Raw genomic sequence first — 21392 nt, 5'->3', positions numbered from 1 at the left:
AAGTATGCTTAGGACTCTCTCTCTTTCCCCCTCTGTACCACCCCCCAAAACTCATACTCTCTTAAAAAAAAAAAAAAAAAAAAAAGATCATCTTGAAATAGTCCTTTTATCAAAAGAGAACAATGAATTCTTAAAAAGCCTGGGTGGCTCAGTGGGTTAAGCCGCTGCCTTCGGCTCAGGTCATGATCTCGGGGTCCTGGGATCGAGTCCCACATCGGGCTCTCTGCTCAGCAGGGAGCCTGCTTCCCTCTCTCTCTCTCTGCCTGCCTCTCCATCTACTTGTGATTTCTCTCTGTCAAATAAATAAATAAAATCTTTAAAAAAGAAAACAAAAAACATGCCTCGGAGCACCTGCGTGGCTCAGTGGGTTAAAGCCTCTGCCTTCCACTCAGGTCATGATCCCAGGGTCCTGGGATCGAGCTCTGCATCTGGCTCCCTGCTTGCGGGAGGCCTGCCTCCCCTCCTCTCTCTGCCTGCTTCTCTGCCTGCTTGTGATCTCTGTCAAATAAATAAATAAAATCTTTAAGAAAAAAAAAACAAAAACAAAAAACATGCCTTGAGGGAGTGATGCCACTAGAATGAAAGGACCATAAGGTTACAATAATTGTGGACAGGAAACTTGCAAGCAGCTCCAGTGCTGCCAAAGGAATTAAGGGAAAAAAATAATTATAAAAAACAAAATTAAATAAGTGAAAAGAGTAATAAATGAAATGGGATGACTTACCAGACACAAAACCAAGGAATGCTCGATACCTCTGGTAAAGTCAAGCATGAATGTTAAGGAGTAGATTTACTAAAGAAAAAGTGGTCACAAGCAGTCATATACCCATTAAAAAATAAACAACAAAAAACAAACAACCCTAAAGATTCTTATATATACTAAGAAATTTGGACTCTTTTGCTACATGTAGCAGTACTATAATATACATTAGGATCTTTATGACTGCAGACCAATAACCAAAATTTACATTACAAACATCTAGCAAAAGCCTAACAGAATACTTTATAAACTCTTTTGTACCAACGCAAAAAAGAATAAAAACAAAACAAAACAAAAACATCTGGAGGTCTGGATTTTTCTTAACAAGGGAATGGAAGCTAGTGAGTTTATGTCTGATGGTGTTCATCTCAGGTAGCAACTGTATAATTACTACAGCATTCGGTATAAAAACCTATTCTCTGTGGTACCAATTCTGAACTAACTCAGCTCATTGACAAGGAAATCTGGGACTTTCTAACAAGGATTACTTTATTGCTAAAGGGCACTGGCAGCTACACAGGCTCACTGGAAAGAGCCGCCATATAGCAAGTGTATTCAACCCTGCTTTCTCTTTTCCAATGAGCAGAGAGGGGCCCAGCAGCCCGCCTCTGAAATAAAGAGGGTCTGTTGCACACTCATGACAACCCTGCTGGCAAATTCAGAGCTGGAAGGAGTGTCTGCAGGGAGGAAGGAGTGGCACGGGCCCTACCAGTGAAGGGGACAATAGTTAGAGTACAAGAGCACAGGCACAACCCCCTCGGTGACCAATTCCAGTGAGTGAAGAGGTGGCAAAGTGACCCAGGCACAAATCACAGGCATTAGCAACTGGGAAGGATCCAGAAGCATAGGGATTAACGGAATAGAGCCAGAAGGAAAATAAAGGTTCATGGACTGTTCCTAAGGCGTGAAGGTGGTAATACTGCCAGGTGTAAAACTTAAAATGCTCAGAGAAAACATTAGGGAATAGGATCCTGACCTAAGGCTGTGGCCTAATAATCCTGATGTCTCCATACTGAGGGCCAGAGAGCAGGGAAAGAGAAAATGAAAAGTCTAACAGCACTCCCACTGGCCATGATTTTATACTACTACAGACCCAGCGCTGGCAAAGCAGTGCTTCTGAAAGCAGGACTGGCTCTCGCTATGGAGCCCTCAGCCCGAGACTGCGGAAGGCCTGAGAATGCGCTGACTTGTGGGGACTGTGAAGCCAACCGCGCCCACTGCCACCTTACCTCTGCTCGAGGTATGCCAAGGCCTGCTTCACAAACTCCATGCGCACCTCCACGCTGTTGCGGCTCTTCAGGGCATCACTCGCCGGCACCAACAACACATCTGTCATTTGTTTCACCATGGTCCACAGGTCAGAGATGTTCTGCACGTAAAAGAGACTGCACATGACAATGCTGCAGGGCCGGAGAGGCAGCCTGGCTCTTCACGGCTCTGAGCTCAGAGGTAGAGAAGGCAGGGCAAGGGAGAGGTTACCAGTTTCTATCTGAGGCCCACAGGCTCAAGCTCGCACGCAAGACACACCTCAGCCCTGCCGCGCGCCCCTGTCCCCAGCCGGCTTTCAGAGCACTGACTGTGCCAGGTCCACCATAACCATCTACAGGATGAAGACCGCACAACAGTAAAAGCAACACTGAATTCCAGGGGGTCATCCCTCACAGAGGGTGAATACATGTATGACTGTCCAAAGCCCTAGAAGTATCAACTGAAGTAGCTGCATTTCAGTCCTTACAAGGTTGTTTGAGTTTCTTAAGGCTTAAAATACAGAGTTTAACCTAAATAATACAGGTTTTGTCTCCCAGAGACTCTCCAGGGGCCACTGGTGTGACCCCACCTTTGTGTCTCAGCCTCCCATCCTCCTTCCCACCCACTCCCTTCAAGAGACGCCTCCGTGCCAGCCTCCCAGGACAGCAACGCCATTCTCTCCATGTTATCACCACACAGATGGGACTCCCTCTCCCCAGAATCCTCCTGGCTGTAAATCTCTCCTTAAAAATGGATTCCCTAAATGCTCTGCAATATTCTAAAGTTAAGAATCCTGGAAGACAGCACTGACTGGAGAAAAGCAGGTGTACACTTTTTCCAAAGGAGGAGAGAAAATCCTGTTCTGTCTCCCACAGAAACTAAAACTGTAGAAAATCCACCCAAATGTGACTCTTTCTAGGTGGAGATGGTAGATGGATTCTTAACTTTTTTCTTTGGATTTAGTTGCACTGCTTTATATTTTACTGTCTAAAAAAAAAAAAAAATCAGAGGCATCTTTAAGGACCATAATCTTTCTCCTGCTCCCCATCTGTGTATGAGTATTTGCTTCCATTTTATCCTTCCCTCTTTTTCCCATTCCTCCTGGCCACCTACCCATCCACCCATCCATCCACTTTCTTCCCCCTAGGGGGAGAAAATTGGCCACAGATTAGAACTGGGGGACAGGAATAAGCAATAAAGATGGGGAGTCAGGGCGGAAGGGAAGCAGCGGCCTATAAGCACGCACCTAAAGACCACGCCTGAGTAACGTTGAAGGGGCTCCCTGATGTGAAAACCACATCACCTTTACAGTTCAGCTCATGCAGAACGGTCTGGTAGTTTGAGGAGGAAAACTGGTGAGGGAACAGTTGAGTCCTGACTGGACTTCAAAGCAATACAGCTCAGGGAGACCTCCTGTGACCATTAATTGATCCCGGCTGGGCCTTCTAAAGATGCATTAAAAATACATGTACGTGGCATCATCATCAAAATCCACCCAAAGTTATTTAAAATAAAACTCTGAAGGACAGTTAACATTTTATTCCACGGAGCAGGGCGTCTCTTGAGCACAGCTCTGCACCATCAGCGAGCTGCTAATCCCATCTGAACAGCTGACAGCAGCATTTCTCCCTGGGTTAGCTCCGGGCACTACCTTATCATCCAGCTCCGCCACCGAAGCACAGAGTTCCACCAGGTTAGGCTGCAGGTGTCCATTTACAATCTTCTCGTTATAGATATAAATCTGAAATAAAAGGCAAAATAAATGGCACAATTTCTATTTTCTCCTCTCCTTTTTAAAACCCCTTGAGGCAGTTCTGAAGCCGGTTTCTGCACAAAGATCACGAGAAGCTTCAGCCAACCTTTCCTTCCTCAGTATGGCTGAGCCATCCATTCTGCCTGGAGGGCTAGGCCTCTGGCCAGCTTCCCAGATATGCCTTTGAAATTCATGCGGCAGCACCAACACAACAAACAGAGCTGCTACCCTGGCCTTCCTAAGAGCTGATGAGTGGAAGGAGGGTGGTCTTGGTAGAAGAGGACCACAGGCAATGCCGGGCCTCTCTGCCCACCAGACCCTCTGCCCCAGCAACTGAGGGCCAAAGGGGAAGATGAGATATTGGGAAGACTTCCATTGCTGCTGCCAAAGAACCTGAGGCAGAGTCTGGTAATCCTTCTGGCAAAAGGACTGAAAGGCCCCAAGCCAGGGCTGGTGGACTGAGAGAGTAGTGTCAGGCTGCAGCCCTCCACGCGGGTTAGAAGAGCAGCTGCTGCATGTCCGGGATACCAATTTTCTCCAGGAAAGAAGCCCTGCTCCTTAGGAACATTTTCTTTAAGAAAAAGTAACTACGTGATGTTTAAGGTATGGGAAAACCACTCTTACTTTGATTTTTATTTTAAAAAAACTACAATAGTGATGGTAAAAACTTGTAGGTTCTATACTCTTTGCATCTGAAGTCCCTGTCCTACCAAGCACTGAACAAGGTAGTGAGATTAGACAAATCAGGACCCCACTGAACCTTATTTCCCTCTACTTTATCTGGGGGGATGGTATCATGTAGCCTCCAGGAGCATTACAATGATGAAATAAAATGGTTTTTAAACTACAACGTGGTGGTTATTTACTCAATGTGCATTTATCAGGAGCCTTCCCTTTGCAAAGTACTTTGTTCAACACAAAGATTCTCTCTCCACTGAAGGGGACAACCCTATAAAGAGATATATGACATGGTATCCTAAATCTAGAAAATGTTAGTTTCATGGAGTCTTAATTTCAAAGATACAGAAGAGACAGTTTCTCTACTCACAAGCTTATTATTTCATTAGACCTGAGCTCTGATGGTGGCTGTGGCAATGGGAGGAGTCATCCACATAACAAAGGTGAAATTTAAAGGATGGATGGGCGCCTGGGTGGGCCAGTCGGTTAAGTGTCTGCCTTCAGCTCAGGTCATGATCCCAGGCTCCTGGGATCAAGTCCCAAATCGGGCTCCTTCAACCTGCTTCTCCCTCTGCCTCTCTCTCTCTCTCTGTCTCTCATGAATAAATAAATAAAACCTTAAAAAAAAAAAAAGATGGAGATGCAGCAGGGAGAAAGAGAGAAATCTAAATCTGTTTTCCCTTCAATCTTGACACTATTTTGTGCAGAAGAACAGCAAATGATAATGAAACACACAGGCAGCCAGCACGGTTTTACTCAAAAAGTCAATTCCAGGTTTGTCCTGTCTCCTCAGGGCAGTTTCAGTCCAACAGCCCCTATGCTTACCACTAAGCATCTCAGTCCATCTCTATGCTACTGCATAACCATGATATACAACCAGAACCACAACCCCCCAAATACATGAGCTTCTCCAGGACCATATCTGAGAATGGTAAGTGCACCATGCTTACCAAAGCAGAAAAGCATTTAGAAAATTTCTATCAACAAGGGGTGAAGAAAGATTTCTCATAATACCATCAGCCTACCAGGTAACTCAGTTAATAGAGAGCTCCATTCGCTAAGCAGTGCAATTACCTGAGGCTTTACTGTACATGGGCTACTGCCAAATGCAAAATGTGATGCGTTGGTCAGTGTAGAGGGCAGATTTCCATTTCCCTAAGTCAAATGTGAGGCATTTTGTTACCCAATTTGATGGAATTCTCCAGTGACCCAGGTAGTAAAATATTAACCATCCTCTGAAGGAAAACCCAATTTGTTTTCAAGGTCTGACTTTCACATAAAGTCTTGGTTCTCTTTTACTCCCCAGAGTGCTCACATAAAACTTTCCTGGGTCTGATCTCTGAGAGCATGCTCACCTGCCGGGCGTAGGCCATCTCAATGCTATCCAGAGAACTTCGACCAGGGGGTCCCACATCACTGATGTAACTTGGCTGTAGGTAAATAAACATGCAGCGTTGTGATTAAGAACATCATTTAATCATGTAAAGAAAAAAAAATCTTACACTTGTGTTTAACAAAGCTATGAGAAGTCTCTTTCATACTAAGACTTCTTCAAAATGAGGAATTAGGGGGTTTCAATAGGACAAAACTCTCATCCCATGAATACACAAGAAGAGAGCAGACATGAGACCCAACTCAAAAAAAATGGGAGGCTAGAAAGGCCGTAAGGATATCTCAATGACTGCTCCTGGAAATTCACATCTTCCCAACAATCGAATCAGTTTCAAGCCCCATTTCCACCCCATCCTCTCCCTCCATGTCTTCACACCAATGAAGCCATTATTATCTGTGGGCCTCCTGTTTCCATCAGTCATATCAGATAGCTGAGAGACTAAAGTGTAAAGGGTTACAAATTCAGACATTTCTTTTTTTTTTTTTTTTAAGATTTTATTTATTTATTTGACAGACAGAGATCACAAGTAGGCAGAGAGGCAGGCAGAGAGAGAGAGAGGAGGAAGCAGGCTCCCCGCCAAAAAGAGAGCCTGACGCGGGACTCGATCCCAGGACCCTGAGATCATGACCTGAGCCGAAGGCAAGAGCCTCAACCCACTGAGCCACCCAGGCACCCCAATTCAGACATTTCTAATCCAAAACCCACCCTAAGAGAACAGCTGCTGATTAACTTTATATATCTGAAGACACAAAGCTGGTCTAAGTTGGGCAGTCATTGATTCATTCAGCAAACATTTGCTAAGCGCCCGCCACATGCAGAGCTGTGAGCAAGTCCATCCCCACAGGGATGACAACAGGGCTGCCCATGGAGCCTGGTCCCAAAGAGCTTCCCATCTATGGGGAGAGTTAGACACAAACATATGGAAAATTTTATTAGACTTTTTTTTTTTTTAAAGTTTTTTTTTTTTTTTAAGATTTTATTTATTTATTTGACAGAGAGAGATTACAAGTAGGCAGAGAGGCAGGCAGAGAGAGAGAGGAGGAAGCAGGCTCCCTGCTGAGCAGAGAGCCCGATGCGGGACTCGATCCCAGGACCCCGAGATCATGACCTGAGCCGAAGACAGCGGCTTAACCCACTGAGCCACCCAGGTGCCCTATTAGACTTTTTTTTAAAGAAAGACTAAAGTTAATCTTGAGTTAAGCCTCGTTTCCTACTGTGAACAAGTATGGGTCAAAACTAGGTATATCCTATTAGGTATATTCTTAAATTTCTACATTAGTTTATACTATACTATAGCAAATTCTTTTATGTTTCTTCCATTGAAAGAAAATTCAATGCTGTATTCTCTAAAACAAAACGAAACCAAAAAAAGGAGTTTAAAGCAAGCAGGTTTTCTGGGAAACCAACAGAAGACAGCAGGAAAACTTCTTGGCACTAGCAAAGCTGGCAAAAGGAGCATTTGTGTGGGCAAGTGCTGGGAGTAGGGTGCAGAGGAGAGGGGGAGGAGGCAGAAGGGTGAAGTTCTGAAGAGTGGGTGCTGAGCTGGCAGGACACCTGGGTTCCGGGAGGGCCACTTTACTCCCTGATTTGGGGCTCTGGAGCAGAGCGCATTCTCTTGGAGCCTCAGCTTCTCCTCAGTCGAATGAAGCAGGTGTCCCAGACAACCTCGGACAGTCCTCCTTGGCTCTGATTTTCAGCAGTCACTGCTATTAAAAGCCTGAAACAGTTTACTGACCTTGGCAGATGCTGCTATTGACTGACCCAATGATCATTTCAAATCCCCACCTCTTACCTCCACTCCCTGCCACCTTTCCGTCCAGCGTATGGGGTTTAAGACACCTAATGGTGTGTTGGTCAATGTTTTACCACCGGCTTGGGGAAGGGGCCTGAGGTGTAGTGAGTGTCTGCTGGTTTCCGTGATGTACAGATTCCCACCATGGCAGATGTCAAGCTATCCCAAGGAGTATCAGCTAGACTGTCAACTTTCTGGAAGTTTACCTCTACACACTATTGAATATACCCTTCCCCGGCTTCTGCTGCAGGTGGGATCGGCAGTGAGCCCTAGTTGTGGCCTATGAGATGAAGTACAAGTCTGCCGTACATTTTGTGGACAGCTTCTGCTCTTCCTGATGAAGGGAAAATGAAGAGCGTGGAATGGCCTTTCAGGCCCCCTCGGCACTCCCCAGTGTGACAGGACACACAGAGCTGCGGCAGCCATCCTGTGAGCTAAAGCACGTGAGGTGCCACGGAGGGTGGCATGCACAGACAGCCAGGCGCTGGGCCCAACAGCCGCACACAACAACTGAATGAAGGCCCACACTCTCTCCACACCCACAGACTTCTTGTTAGGCGAGAAAAAAGAAACCCTTATTCAAGCCGCCAAAACTGGTCTTCTGTTACTCACAGCAGAAAGCATTCCTGTCCGAAATACAGAATTAGTGAGAAGCACCAGGTGACAATGACGGCTACAGTTACCGAGTACTACTGTGCACCAAGCACTGTCTGAATTCCCACAACCCTTATAATGCACTTTTACTATGTCAACTTTACAGATGAAGACACTAAAGCAAAAAGCAGCTTGCCACGGTCACTCCAACAGGAGGCGAGGCAGCCATGGTCAGAGCACAGTCTGGCTCCTCCGGGTCAGTCAGAGCGCCCCAGGGCAACTTTCCAAGGACAGCCATCAAAGACCGAGAGGGCCGTGGGTAGCAACCCTGGCTCCACTACTCACTACCACGTGATCTTGCTCACACACAGTGCTTTGTTGGAGCCTTGGTTTCTTTAGCTGCAAGACAGGAGCGGTAATGGTAACCACCTCGGGTTTGTGACCAAGATGAAGCAAGGAGAAAAACAGTACTTACCTCACAGCACGGTTGTGAGGAATAAGTAGAAAGAACTCAGCACAGGGCCAAAAGCTGGCCCCAAAACACTATTGCCATCTTTTAAACAAAAACATAAACACAGGAATAAACCCTACTGGACCGATGTGGACACTATAGAAACTAACCTAAAATATTTTACTTTGTGCTGGCTGAAAATTCTCATCTCATTTTTCTAAAATAAACACATATTCCTTGAATGAACAGAACCCTCCAGCAGCTCATCCTCTCCTTCTGTACTAATTCTGAGTGTTCCCAGTAACACAGAGTCGAGGACTGTTCTATTAGCCAGACAGCCACCCTTCTGGAACAGAACCAACCATATGAAAGTTGATGATCCCAAAGTCTTTTCAAAAAACAGAGCACTAAATCTATTAACTTCAGTAGCCTAATTGACTAGGAGGATAAAAAGGGGAACACAACACTAAAACACTTCTGCAAGGACATAGTTGTTTTGCAACATATACATAAACAGCCTTGAGAAATATGTTCCAGTACTAAAACCTAACTTTTAAAATTATCCATTTAAAAAGTAGTTGGTTTTCAGCCTTCAAATTTCCATTTAAATTAATTTTGCCTAATGTTCTTGTTTTCAAAGTTACCTTTCCTTCATTTGCCCTTGGCCACGTCTCCATCACACAGCACAGAAAGTCAATTATCCCAGCCACAGGATGTGCACACGCACATTCCTGAGCCCAGGAACCAGCAAACATTCACTGGAATTTCAAGCCCAGGAGCTGCTTGAAAGCTGGGAGAGTGAGTAGCTGCCAGTATGTCGCGTGGGAGTAACATTCCAAACCCCTTGGAGACTTGGGTCTCTTGGCACTGGGGCCTGATGGCACCACGATAGGAACAACTGGAGCAGGGAATCAGAGACCAGAAAGGCAGGGAAGATGGGAGGGCAAGGCCACAGAGGGCAGCAAGGGGCTCACCCAGGAGCCTGGAGATACAGTAAGTGAAGAAAACAGCAGGGAGCACAGACATGAGAAGAGTCTTCTCAGAGTAGACAGCAACTCCAAAACAGTAAGAGAGCATTCCAGATCAAGTAGGAAGTGGCTGGAAGATGGCAGCAGGGAATCATTAAGTTTTGTTAACCAACCACTTTTGTGTAAAGAATATCCAGGTCGGTTAAGTGTCTAATTTTTGGTTTCAGTGCAGGTCATGATCTCCCGAACAGAGCCCAGCATTGGGCTCTCTGCTAAGCAGGGAGTCTGCTTCCCCTCATGCTCTCTCTCTCTAATAAATATATAAATCTTTGGGGGAAAAAAACCCATCTACTGCCTACATCTAATACTAATGCAGGCATCAGATAAAAACTGACTTTTAAATACTGTTTTAAAAGTTGGCTAAGATATATAAAGGATTCCCAACACTGTTCAAACCCCGTGTGCTATCATGCGAGCAGCACAGCACTGGGGGTGTTCCTTCCACTAACCACAAGCAAGGATGGCACAGGGGTTCCAGAAGTCTTTCTTGCTTCAAAGCACATGGTTTTTATTCAGACCACAACTTGAAAAGTTATTAACAAATTTTCAATTCCTCTCTTCCTTTAAAAATTACACCTCTTTCTTCAATCATATCCTAAGGAAAGCAATTTCCCAAACTGAATTTGTGCTATAGAAGCATTATTTCCTTTCTGAAAACTTGTTAGAAACAGGTATCATTGACATTTTGTTGCTCTTCTCAGGAGGCTTGGAGGTAAATGTTTTAGGAACTCACCATATCCTAGTTCATTTTTGCTTTTAAAAAAAGTCTCAAAGGGTGCCTGGGTGGTACAGTTTGTTAAGCCTCTGACTCATGATTTTGGCTCAGGTCGTGATCTCAGGATCATGAGATCAAGCCCACATGGGGTTCTGGGCTCAGGATGGAGTCTGCTTAAGACTCTCCTTTTGCCCCCCCACAAACCCTGTTGCCACACTCTTGCTCTCTCTAAAATAAACAAATCTTAAAAAAAAAAAAAAAAAGTGTCAGCTTTTCTTTATATTAAATTATCCAAATGTGAACATTTTCCTTCAAATGTAAGGTCAATTCAAAATGATCAAAAGCCTCCTTCCTAAGTAATGACACTGGGTGCCAACAACCTTACTCTTGACAACAGAGTGCCTGGAGAAGAATGGTTTAGATGGCAAGTCATACTTCTTCAGTTATTTCTTCTACTTGTACACAAAAATTCCTTTCATTCCTAAAGGTTCTTTATAAATTGAGAGAAAGCCCCAAAAAGGGACAGGTCCCTATTGAAATGATTAAAATAAATTTCACGTGTAGCTTACCAAGTACTAGCAGCCACCATAAATACTGCTCACATGTGCAGCGTGTGCACTCTCTGCCGTCACCCGGCGAGCCCCTTCACCCAGGTTCTGCTTTCCTTATGACACTTCTTCCAGAGTGGCCATTTATAGGAAAGACACCCAGACCCAGAATTCCCAAGCCTCTGGCCTTCACACTTTGTGATCTCCTATAAATAAGGTAGAGGAAAATGCCTGCCCAAGTAGAAATAACATCACCTTTCCATTATTTTGAAGATTATAAGGGAAAAGCCTGTAGAAATGGCTAAATTGTAAAAGGGCAAAAAAAAAAAACCAGGTATGGCAAGGATATGGAACAAATGGAATTCTCACCTACTGCTGGTGGGAGGGTACATGGATATAACCATTTTGGAAAATTGTTCGGCAGATTCTACCACTGATGAACACACATATATCCTCTGACCCAGCAATTTCCCTCTGAGCTGTACTCAACAGAGATACAAACATATGTTCACCAAAAGACACGTACAAGAACGTTCACAATAGCACTATTCATAAAAGCAAAGAACTGGAAACTATCCAAATGTCCATCAACCCAAGGACAGATACGCAGATTGTAGTGATACTGCTCAGCCATGAGAATGAATGGTCCGCAGCTACATGCAATGGTAAACAGAATGTTCAGCAAAAGAAGCCAGAAAGTAGAGGACATACTGCAGGATTTCATTTACATGAAATTCAAAAACAGCCCACATTAATCTATGATGTTAGAAGTCAGGACCAGGGTTCCCCTGGCGGTGATGGTTGAGAGGTAGTGACTAGAAGGGCACACAAGGAGGGTTGTCCGGGTACTGGTAATAACCTGTTTCTTCATCTGAGTGTGTTCCATTTGTGATACTTCACTGAGCTGCATACTTGTAATGTATACACTTCTCTTTATATGTGTTATACTTCAGGAAAAAAGTTCAAAGCAAACAGCAACAAACAGCATAGGTCCAGAAAATGGTACTTCCTTAGAGGACCTGAAAGGAGAACCATCTGCATCCCTTGCCAGCTTTTACAGCAAAGCGATCCATTCTGCTAGGTGTCACAACAGAGAAGAGCAAAGTATTGATGACTCTCTTCCAAGGGGACTCGAGGTCAAGGAAGAAAAAGTCTACTAAATAGACTAATCTATTTTTAAGAGAAGAGCAATCAAAAAAGAACATCTCATTAGCAGCTTATAATTACTTCCAAATCCCAATACAGACCACAACCTATTAACACCATTTTAAAAAATGAAGTTTATAAAACCATGAGCTGTTCCACTTACCTGTCCAGACTCACAAGAAATTGGGAAAGAAACATTAGGCTGGCCAAGGGTTTTATACAGCTCTTCTTTCCCAAAGATCTGATCTTAGTCTTGGAACCTAAGAAGTGTGCCACCGTGTCCTTAATGAGTAATTTCCTAAGACAAATGTCTTTAGTGTTTATATGGAGGCCAAATTAAATAGAAAAAGCTGGTTTTTAAATCAGGAGCACATGTGTGGATACGGGATGTATGAAGTTATCCTGTAGGCATGACAATGCCAAACTTTTCACATTTGATCCAGACATCAATGGAACGGTGGTACAGAAACCAATAGTCCTGGGTTTCACCCGTTTATTATGTGTCTCTCTGAGCCTCAGTTGTCCTAGTTCTTGTGAGAAAAGAATCTAGCTAGCCATGAAACAAATTCCAAGAAAAATGCTTACCAAAAAACATTGAAATGTCTTACACTATAATTTTTACAACATTGTAATTTTTAATCTGCACCTCTAAATCATCTGAAATGACTTGTTTTTATAACAATAGTAAGGGATGACCATTATGCGTCAGGTGTTTACATTATCACTAATCTTCCCAATAATCCCATTTTACCAGTAAAGATACTGAAGGTCCGCAAGGTTAAGTCCCTTGAACAAGGTCTCAGAACTAGTGAGTGCTCAGAACTAGAGCAAGGATGTGACCCCAGGTCTGTTTACTCCTCAACACCAGAGTCATAACTGCATGGCAAGTCATAGCTCCCCCTTGGCATAAAGGCAGACATGACAGATCAAGCAAGATGCTCTTTCCTGCCAATCCTGCGATGCAGCCTCAAAGTCCCTCTCAGTGAGGGTCTCCAGGGTACATGAAGTGAAAAAAGCAAGATACAGAACAGAGCGTAGAGAAAGCTAACTTTTGTATAAGAAGGAGGGGGGAAGATAAGAATGCACAGTCTCCTATATCTGTGTTCATATGAAGAAACACTGGAAATACACATAATAATAAGTAGTGATTACATCTGGGGGAGGCAAATCGGGGAGGGAAACAGCTTTTGGGGGACAGGGTACTTTAATTCTTGAATCACATAAATATAATGCCTTTTTAAAAATCATATTTTAGGGGCACCCGGGTGGCTCAGTGGGTTAAGCCTCTGCCTTCAGCTCAGGTCATGATCTCAGGGTCCTGGGATCGAGCCCCGCATTGGGCTCTCTGCTTGGTGGGGAGCCTGCTTCCCCCTCTCTCTCTGCCTGCTGCTCTGCCTACTTGTGATCTCTCTGTCTCTGTCAAATAAATAAATAAAATCTTAAAAAAAAAATCAGATTTTAGAGAGGAGAAAACCCTCAACACTACCACCAATCAATAAACACTGGCAATTAAAACAAACCCTATTTAACATACCCTCTCTAAAATCAGTTTCAACATATCTCTAATACTTCAGAGCCCAATGATTTGTTCAGCAAGTATTGCCTGAACATCTGTTCCAGGCATTCATCTAGGCACTGCAGGGATGAGTAAAAATAAGACAGACAAAATCCTTACCTTCATAGAGCTTACCTTCTACTATGAGAAACAGGCACTAAGCAGTATAAAGACATGAAACATACACAATGGTACGTGGAAGGAAATGCTGAAAAGAAAAATACAGCAAGAAAAAGGGCTACAGGAAGTGTGGAAGAGAGAGGGGCTAGGTTAGAATTCAGATCTCAAGGCCTTGAAGGCCTCAGTGAGATGGCACTGAGTAAATATCTGAAGGAAGTGAGGGAGGTAGCCACACAGCTATTTGGGGGGAGAACATTCTCAGCAGAATCCAATAGGAAGAACGGAGGACCTGAGAGAGGAGCAAGCCTGCCAGCTCTGTTCAAGGAATCTGTTAAGGAGCGAGCATGGCTGCAGCAGAGAGAGCAATGGGAAGAGTGGGATGAGGTGAGCTCGGAGAGAAAACACCACCAGGTCACATGGGGACAGAGAGGTCACGGTGAAGACTTTGGCTTTCACTCCAAGGGAGGTAGGTGTCACTGGAGAATCCTAAGCAGAGGAGTGACCTGATCTAACCTGTGTTTTAACACAGTCATTCTGGTTGTGCTGAGAAGAGACTGCACAGGGCAAAAGGAGGAAGACTAGTGCAGCTGAGCAACTCTAAGATGCCCCCATCCCCAGCCAATCGCCACCTGCTCGGATTCAAGCTCTTGTATAATCTTCTCCCCAGGAGTATAGGCTGGATTTAGTGACTTACTTTGAACAAACAGAGGGGTTAAGATACTACTTTCATGATTAAGTCATAGAAAGACTGGTTTCTATCTAGAGAGTACTTTAGATCTCCCTCAGATATCCCATTCTTGCTCTGGGGTAAGCAAGTTATTATGTTGTAAGCAGCACAACAGAGAGACCCATGCGACAAGAACCTGATATCCCAGCCAAGGGTCATAGAAAACCTGAGGCTTGCCAAGAGCCACATGGAGGAAGCTTAGGAGTAGATCCTCCTGGAGTCGAATCTTGAAATGAGTAAAGCTTCAGCTCACACTCTTAAGAAACCCTGAGCCAGAAATACCCAGCTAAGCTAAATGCTTGTTTGCAGCCACTATGGTTTGGAGTAATTTGTTGGACAGCCATGGAGTAAATAAAACCAGCAGTTAGAGGCTAGTTCAATAAGCTGAGAGAGGTGATGGTAGTTTGGACCAGAGTGTTAATGCTGGAGGTGTAAGAAGTGGGTGGAGTCTGGATGTGTAGTGAGAGTCAGGTTAATTGGACTTGCCAACATGTGAGACAGACTAGATGGGGAAAGGAGAGGACAAAAGTGAGTCTGAGGTTTTTGATCCAAGTAAGTGAAAAACTGGAACTGCCCTTTATAAAGATGATAAACTCTGTGAAATGAGAAGGCTGGCAGGCTGGCATGGGAAGGAGGTGGTGTATAGTTGCTCTCATGACCCAATTACAGACATGGAGAGCTTGAGATGGCTAGGACGCATCCAAGGAGAGCCAAGGACACTAGACAAATGAGTTTGGGGTATAGGCCGGCAAGGTAGACCTGAATCTTCAGCACCGAAATGGCATTTAAAGCTACAAACCCAGATGAGATCAACCGGGCAGTGGCAGAATGAGAAAACACAGGTCAAGGATTGCGCCCGAGGATGCTCGAACATCTCGAGGTTGAGGAACCCGAGGAAAACTCAGCAAAAAAAGCTGAGCAGAAACAGCCAGACAGGCTGGAGGAAATCCTGGCAAATGTGGGCATCCTGGGGGCCAGGGGAAGAAAGTGTCTTCATGGGGAGATGGTGATCATCTGTGCCAAGACTGCCAGTAGTTGAGTTTATAGCTAAGCATTCCTGACCTCACATTTTTACTGGTAGTGGCTTATCTTTTGGATTCAACTTACCTCACTTTCTTGAGTGAAGTCCAAAGCATCTTCTCCTGATGCCAGCAGAGTGTGGAGAATTCGCTGTTTTACTTGCTCCCACTCGACCAGCATGGACTCTCGATGGTACTCCTCAGCCATGCCAAAGGTCTGTCAGAGAGGAACAGAGGCAGATGACTCATACAGGAAAACAACATAACTTCAAAGTTACTATTTCCTTCAAAGTTCAACAGAAACTCAAAGCCCTTCCAATGATCATCTTTCTGTAAGCAGAGCAAAAGCAACCAACTTAAAAATTATTCTTAAGAGTTTAACGCATTAAAAAAAATTGTTTTAATAGTGGTAAACACTTGTAAGATTTACTTCTTAAACCACTTTTGAGTGTACCGTTCAGTGCTATTAGTACACTCAGACTACTGGGCAGCTACCATGGCCATACAATTCCACAGCTCTTTTCATCTTGTAAAACTGGAATCCTTTCCCTAGTAAACAGACTCTCCACCCTCTCCTTCCCCCAGGCCCCAGGAACCACCACTCTACTTTCTGTCTCTCTGTTTTCAACTATTTCCAGGCTCTTTATAGAAGTACAATCAAACAGTGTTTGTCTTTTGGGATTGGCTTGTTCCATGCAGTATAATGTCCTCAAGGTTTGTCCATGTTGTAGTATATGCAGAATTTCCTTCCTTTTTAAGGCTGAAAAACATTCCATTGTGTGTGTACCACATTTCGCTGATCCATCCATCTATCATGGACACTGGAGTTGGTTCCACTTGTTGGTTGTTTGAGTAATGTTGCTATAAACGTGGATGTTCAAATTTCTCTCCTAACTCCTGCTTTCAGTTCTTCAGGGTATATATACTCAGAAGTGGAACTGCTGGATCACGTAGTAATTCTGTGTCTAATTTTTTGATGGATTGAATAGTGTTGCCGTACAGGATGTACCCTTCTACATTTCCACCAACAGTGCACAAAGGCTCCAGCTTCTCCAGCTTCTCCACAGTTTTTCTTGGTTTTTTCTTGGGGGGTTGCCATCCTAATAGGTGTGAGTTGATATCTCATGGTTTTGATTTATTTACATTCCCCTAATGATTAGTGCTTTATATGTGCTCATTAAGATAAATACCTCTTTAAACCTCTGAAATTAGGCTACATTTTACAAGTGATTAGCACATCACAGTTTAAAGTGAAGTACTTTTCCTTGGATTATAACAATCAGTGGTTTTTAGTAAACATCTAAGAAGAGACAAAAACAAAAGATTGTCTCAATGTCTTTATTTTTTAAGAGACAGTAATATTTTCATAAAAGGAAGTAAACCAGTAAAAGAGAAGTGGCACCTTCTACGATTAGGTCTCCTACCACTCTACTCAAAGTGATCACAGAAAGTCTGGCAAGCCTCGAGCCTGTCTAATGCTAATACTAAAGGTTGCTGCCAAAACAAAGGTGCTCAGAAAGAAAAGGAAAAAGAAGAAGAAAAGAAAGGAGGGAGGAAGGGAGGGAAGAAGACAAGACAAAACAAAGCAAAACTTTCTTGAAGGAATGAAAGCGACTTATAGATACACTTATTCTTACCCTGTTACTCTTTAACTGGCAGACCAGGTTTCCCAACAGCTTCAGCCCACTTCCCAAAAAGCCATTTCATTTACAGTCAGACTGGCATCTAATTAGGCAGCACCAGGGGAATGAGCATTAGTAATGCCTACTTTATTTTTGGCAACGTAGATAATTTATAATGATAATATCCATATACATGAGCCCTGGGAAACTGTCAGAAAAATCACATACACTCTTCCTACAAATGGGATGTTTGAGTATGGACAGTTACTTATTAAAATCTGGAAAAGACAGATAGCAAACACATAAAAATGATTGGGAAGAAGGCTAAGGTCGCCTGCAAGTCTGATTTTGGTCCATCTATCAACGAATCCCTTCTCTAGTTATGTATTTTGAAGAGACAAAGAGAAATGACAATCACAAACTTTAAAAACAGTCTTCTACCTGGTTTGCATCTCGCTGGAGTCAGGCAGAATGGAGTGTTCCAGTCAGTTAGACGGGAGTGAAAAAAAATACCCCGGGGGGGGGGGGGATCATTTTCTCTTATTACACTAGTGAACTTCAATATGAGAGCTATGCATTTTGCATAGAGAGAAGTATACCAGAACAGAAAGGCGGTATCATGCATAGGAGAAGGGGTGGTTTCCCTTGAAGATATCCAGAAATGGTGCACAAGTGAACCACAATTTCTTCTCAACTCTTCCTATTTAGTGGTCAGACCAACAACCTCTTCAGCTGGGAAAATGAAGGGCGATGTGGCACGAGGACAAGGGTGGGCAGAACTAGGGGGGTGGGGGGAAGGCTGGCAGACCACTTTCTGAGCATGCAACAGGAGGGGAGGCACGGCCTAAGCTGTGGTACTGACCCAGGACAGCAGAGTGACACAGGAGTTTTTCTTAAGGTAAGTCCTCTGGCTGGGTAAAGAATGGCCTAACAGTAAAAGTAACTGAAGGAAACTGTTTACTATCCAGACATGCTGTTGATGAGACAGTGGGCTCAGACTTCCAGTGTCATTTAAGGGTTAGACTGACAAGAGTGGGAATTAACCAACACCTGTTAATCAGGCTGCCTACCTATGTGCCAAGAACTGTTGTTTCAAGAACACAGGAAGTACTCTGAAAACTGGCAGCTTTCTGGGCTCAAATCCTCAGATATATCTGAGCAGTGCCAGGCTACTCATTTAGAAACAGCCCACAACCTGAATGAACAGCACTGTGGTTCCTTTCGTCATTAGTGTGATAAGGAGCTTCAAATAAAAATAAATGGGCCAACATTAAAATTCTCTTCCTTTGACCACACAACCCCTAGCTTATCTTAATTACATTCGAGCTAATGAACATCTAATTTGTGGGCTAATCAGAGATGATCAGCCACCCATCTGCCCTATTCCAGCCTATTCCCTTCAGACCCACAACCGAACCACCAGATTAGGTGCAAAGAAGAATGCCAACTAGGAGAGCTAATGAATGAGATTCAACAGAGCTACTCATTGACAATGAAGAGTGAAGTTCTGAGGCAAGATGAAAGGTAGGAACAGCAGGGACAAGGAGAGGGATCCAAAGGAAGAGAAAAGGGACAACCTGGAAGGGTGTGTGGATGTGTAAAAATTAAAAGAAGGAAAGACAAACCACAGAAAATGACAAAGCAGTAGAGAAATTATAAATTACATGGGACTCTTTCAGGTTAGGTGTGGACATCTACCTCTCTGCAAACAGTGAAGAAAGGAAGGCAGGAAGAGAACTGGGCAACTGAATTAAAAACAGGTGGGGAACACTCAAACCCCTTTTTCATAAAGGGAATAGGGAAATATGCCTTGACTTCACACCCACTTATTGAGCTGTTGCTGGCTTTTAGAAACTCTACATATGTTCTGATAATGTTGTTCTGTTTTTGCTGGGACGCACCAAATGGAAAAAGATAGGACACATTTGTGGTTTTGAAGCTTGTTTTCTTGGCATTTCAGCAGGACATTGGCAAGTTATTCAAACATGAAATTACCACCAAAATGCCAGGAAGCCGCTCACCTTTTGTTTGAAAATAATTCTTGCTCAGTGGTAGTGTCCTAGTGTCCAGACAGGTGAAAGGTCTCTCCCACAGGCCAGCTCCCAACACCGGAAAATCTCCCTCACAAACACATATGCACACATTTTGCACTGTGGTGTGTCACTTAGATGTTTTGGCTGGCTGCACATTTAGTCTCAGTATGGTACAGTGTTCAGAGACTGCCAATTCCAGAAACACATTCCGCAGGGTAAATGGATTAATAAGGCTCAGTGGCATTCGACAATCCTAATTTAATTTCACTGGTCCTTTACAGCAGGAGAATCGATGTTGGTGAGTAACTCACTCAAAGTGTGAAGAAAAAAGCCTTAAAAAAAATTTTTTTTTCAAAACTGAATCAAGTGAATTTCTCTATTTCTAGGAATAAATACTATTGCCAAAAATGTACTTAATAAAATTTTAGTGATTTTTTTTTTTACTCTGATAATTAAACATACCAATCATTTAAATTAATGCCTTTGGAACCTCTTCTTATAAATTAGAGTTGGCAAGCCTCCAGCTGCCCTCTCTCTCTCACATCGGCCATCCTGAGACAGTCCCCCACCAGCACAGAACATTTTAATAAAGCACACTGACAAACAGTTTTTTATTTTATTATTTTAAACTACATAAGTAATACATAAATATATTTCACTTGATATAGGAGTTATAAAGTAAACAGCGGGACAGAGGTTTCCCCTTCACCCCTATTCACTTCTACAAAGATAGCCACTGCAGACAGACTAGAGTGAACCCTCCCCAGCCTCCTTCCTGGGGAGAGCTGCATTTTTCAGAACCAACTTCACAAGACTGCTAACCTTCCTCCCCCACTCCCCAAAGGACTCCAGTGGCCTTAAATTAAAAAAAAAAAAAAGAAAAAGAAAAAGAAAATCTTACTCCGTAATGGGATCTTTTGGAAAAGTTTTATCTTCTAATTCTTGTCAGAAACAAATAGAGATAATGCATGTTAACGAACAATCTTTGAGTATCTTGAGGGAATGCCTGATGCAAAAATATTGCTCCACATATAATGGCTGCTCTGGCTGACTTCTTTATCATCCTTTGGAGAGCCAAGCTGGTTTCCTGCTTATTTTTTTTTTAAGAGCTTGGGAAAATTTTTAATATAAAAGGTAACAGAGAAAGTCAAATTGTATGAAAAAAGGAAAAATTAAGGATAATTATCAATGATCATAATTGCTTTTCTGAACTGCTGATTCAACAGAAATCAAAATACCGTTTTATATACCCAAACGATGAAACGAAAGAATTGTCCGGCCTTCCATAGATTAATTTGATAATTAATTGGCAATTCTGTTTCAGATGCATTTCAGTCACTAAATATAAGTAGAATTACAAGCATGATTATCTTCCTCAAAAACAGTTCCCGTAGAACTCCCTCTGGTGAATTAGAACTAAGTAGGAGAACTGGGCCTAGACACAGGCTCCTGCTTCCAGAACACTGCTGCCCTCACAATGGTGTCCATCCTCATTTGGGTTCCTTTCTTACCCTCTTCCGGGACTCCTCAATGGCAGACAGCAGGGCATTGTCCTTCTCATTCTTTAGGAAGCCCTAGGAAAGGGGGAGATATGACACAACTTAGGTTAAAATCAAGCTTCAAATAATCAAAAGTACACTGGAGGGGAAAAGCAGCCATTAGGATATCTGCTATCCTGCCTACCTTCACCCTGACAGAAATTTCTTAACCCAGAAACATCAAAATAGATGGTTTTTCCAGGTGTTTCCCAATTTTTCTTTCATTTTTTAGAGCACATGATGATTATTAGAGGCTACAGTCTCCATGAAGCAGTAGCTCAAGTCCCACATCCTGTAAACATACAAAACGTGAACTAACAAAGACTGCCCTTCAGTATTTCTGAATGGCCCAGATTATAGACACAACTTTGACTACACAACAGTCATAGTTCTTCTAACTACCTTTAGTTTATATTTCTCTGTTGCTTTTTCAATTCATTCTTCAGTTTCTTCCTAACATTACAGAAGCAGCACCATCCACTTGTCTGGGTATTTTCCACTTGTTGGTCAATGACTGGGATACTCCCCAAAACCAACCAACCAACCAACCACACATTTCTGAGGGAGTTTTGCCATGTGCATTCTCTATTTCAGGCCTGATGACATTCGCTGCTTGTTTAATACAGATGGGATGACCAGAAGACCAAGACTGGTTTGATATGCACAGAATAA

General features: G+C 43.3%; 1 protein-coding gene across 4 annotated transcripts in view; it reads right to left on the bottom strand.

The window, feature by feature from the left end:
• Positions 1-21392, bottom strand: part of NUP93 (nucleoporin 93) — a 110060-nt gene that overhangs the window by 17469 nt on the left and 71199 nt on the right. For all 4 annotated transcript variants that reach the window (XM_059383888.1, XM_059383890.1, XM_059383891.1 and 1 more), the window contains 5 exons: positions 20694-20756; positions 15616-15744; positions 5795-5869; positions 3660-3749; positions 1990-2129 (listed from right to left, as the gene is read on the bottom strand). In XM_059383888.1, coding sequence (XP_059239871.1) covers positions 1990-2129; positions 3660-3749; positions 5795-5869; positions 15616-15744; positions 20694-20756 — 497 coding nt within the window. The remainder of the gene's footprint in view (positions 1-1989; positions 2130-3659; positions 3750-5794; positions 5870-15615; positions 15745-20693; positions 20757-21392) is intronic.

This window comes from Mustela nigripes, chromosome 17, assembly GCF_022355385.1.
Source record: "Mustela nigripes isolate SB6536 chromosome 17, MUSNIG.SB6536, whole genome shotgun sequence".
Taxonomy (NCBI): Eukaryota; Metazoa; Chordata; class Mammalia; order Carnivora; family Mustelidae; genus Mustela; species Mustela nigripes.
The sequence above is the reverse complement of the archived record's forward strand: the minus strand, read 5'-3'. Positions and strand labels throughout refer to the sequence as shown.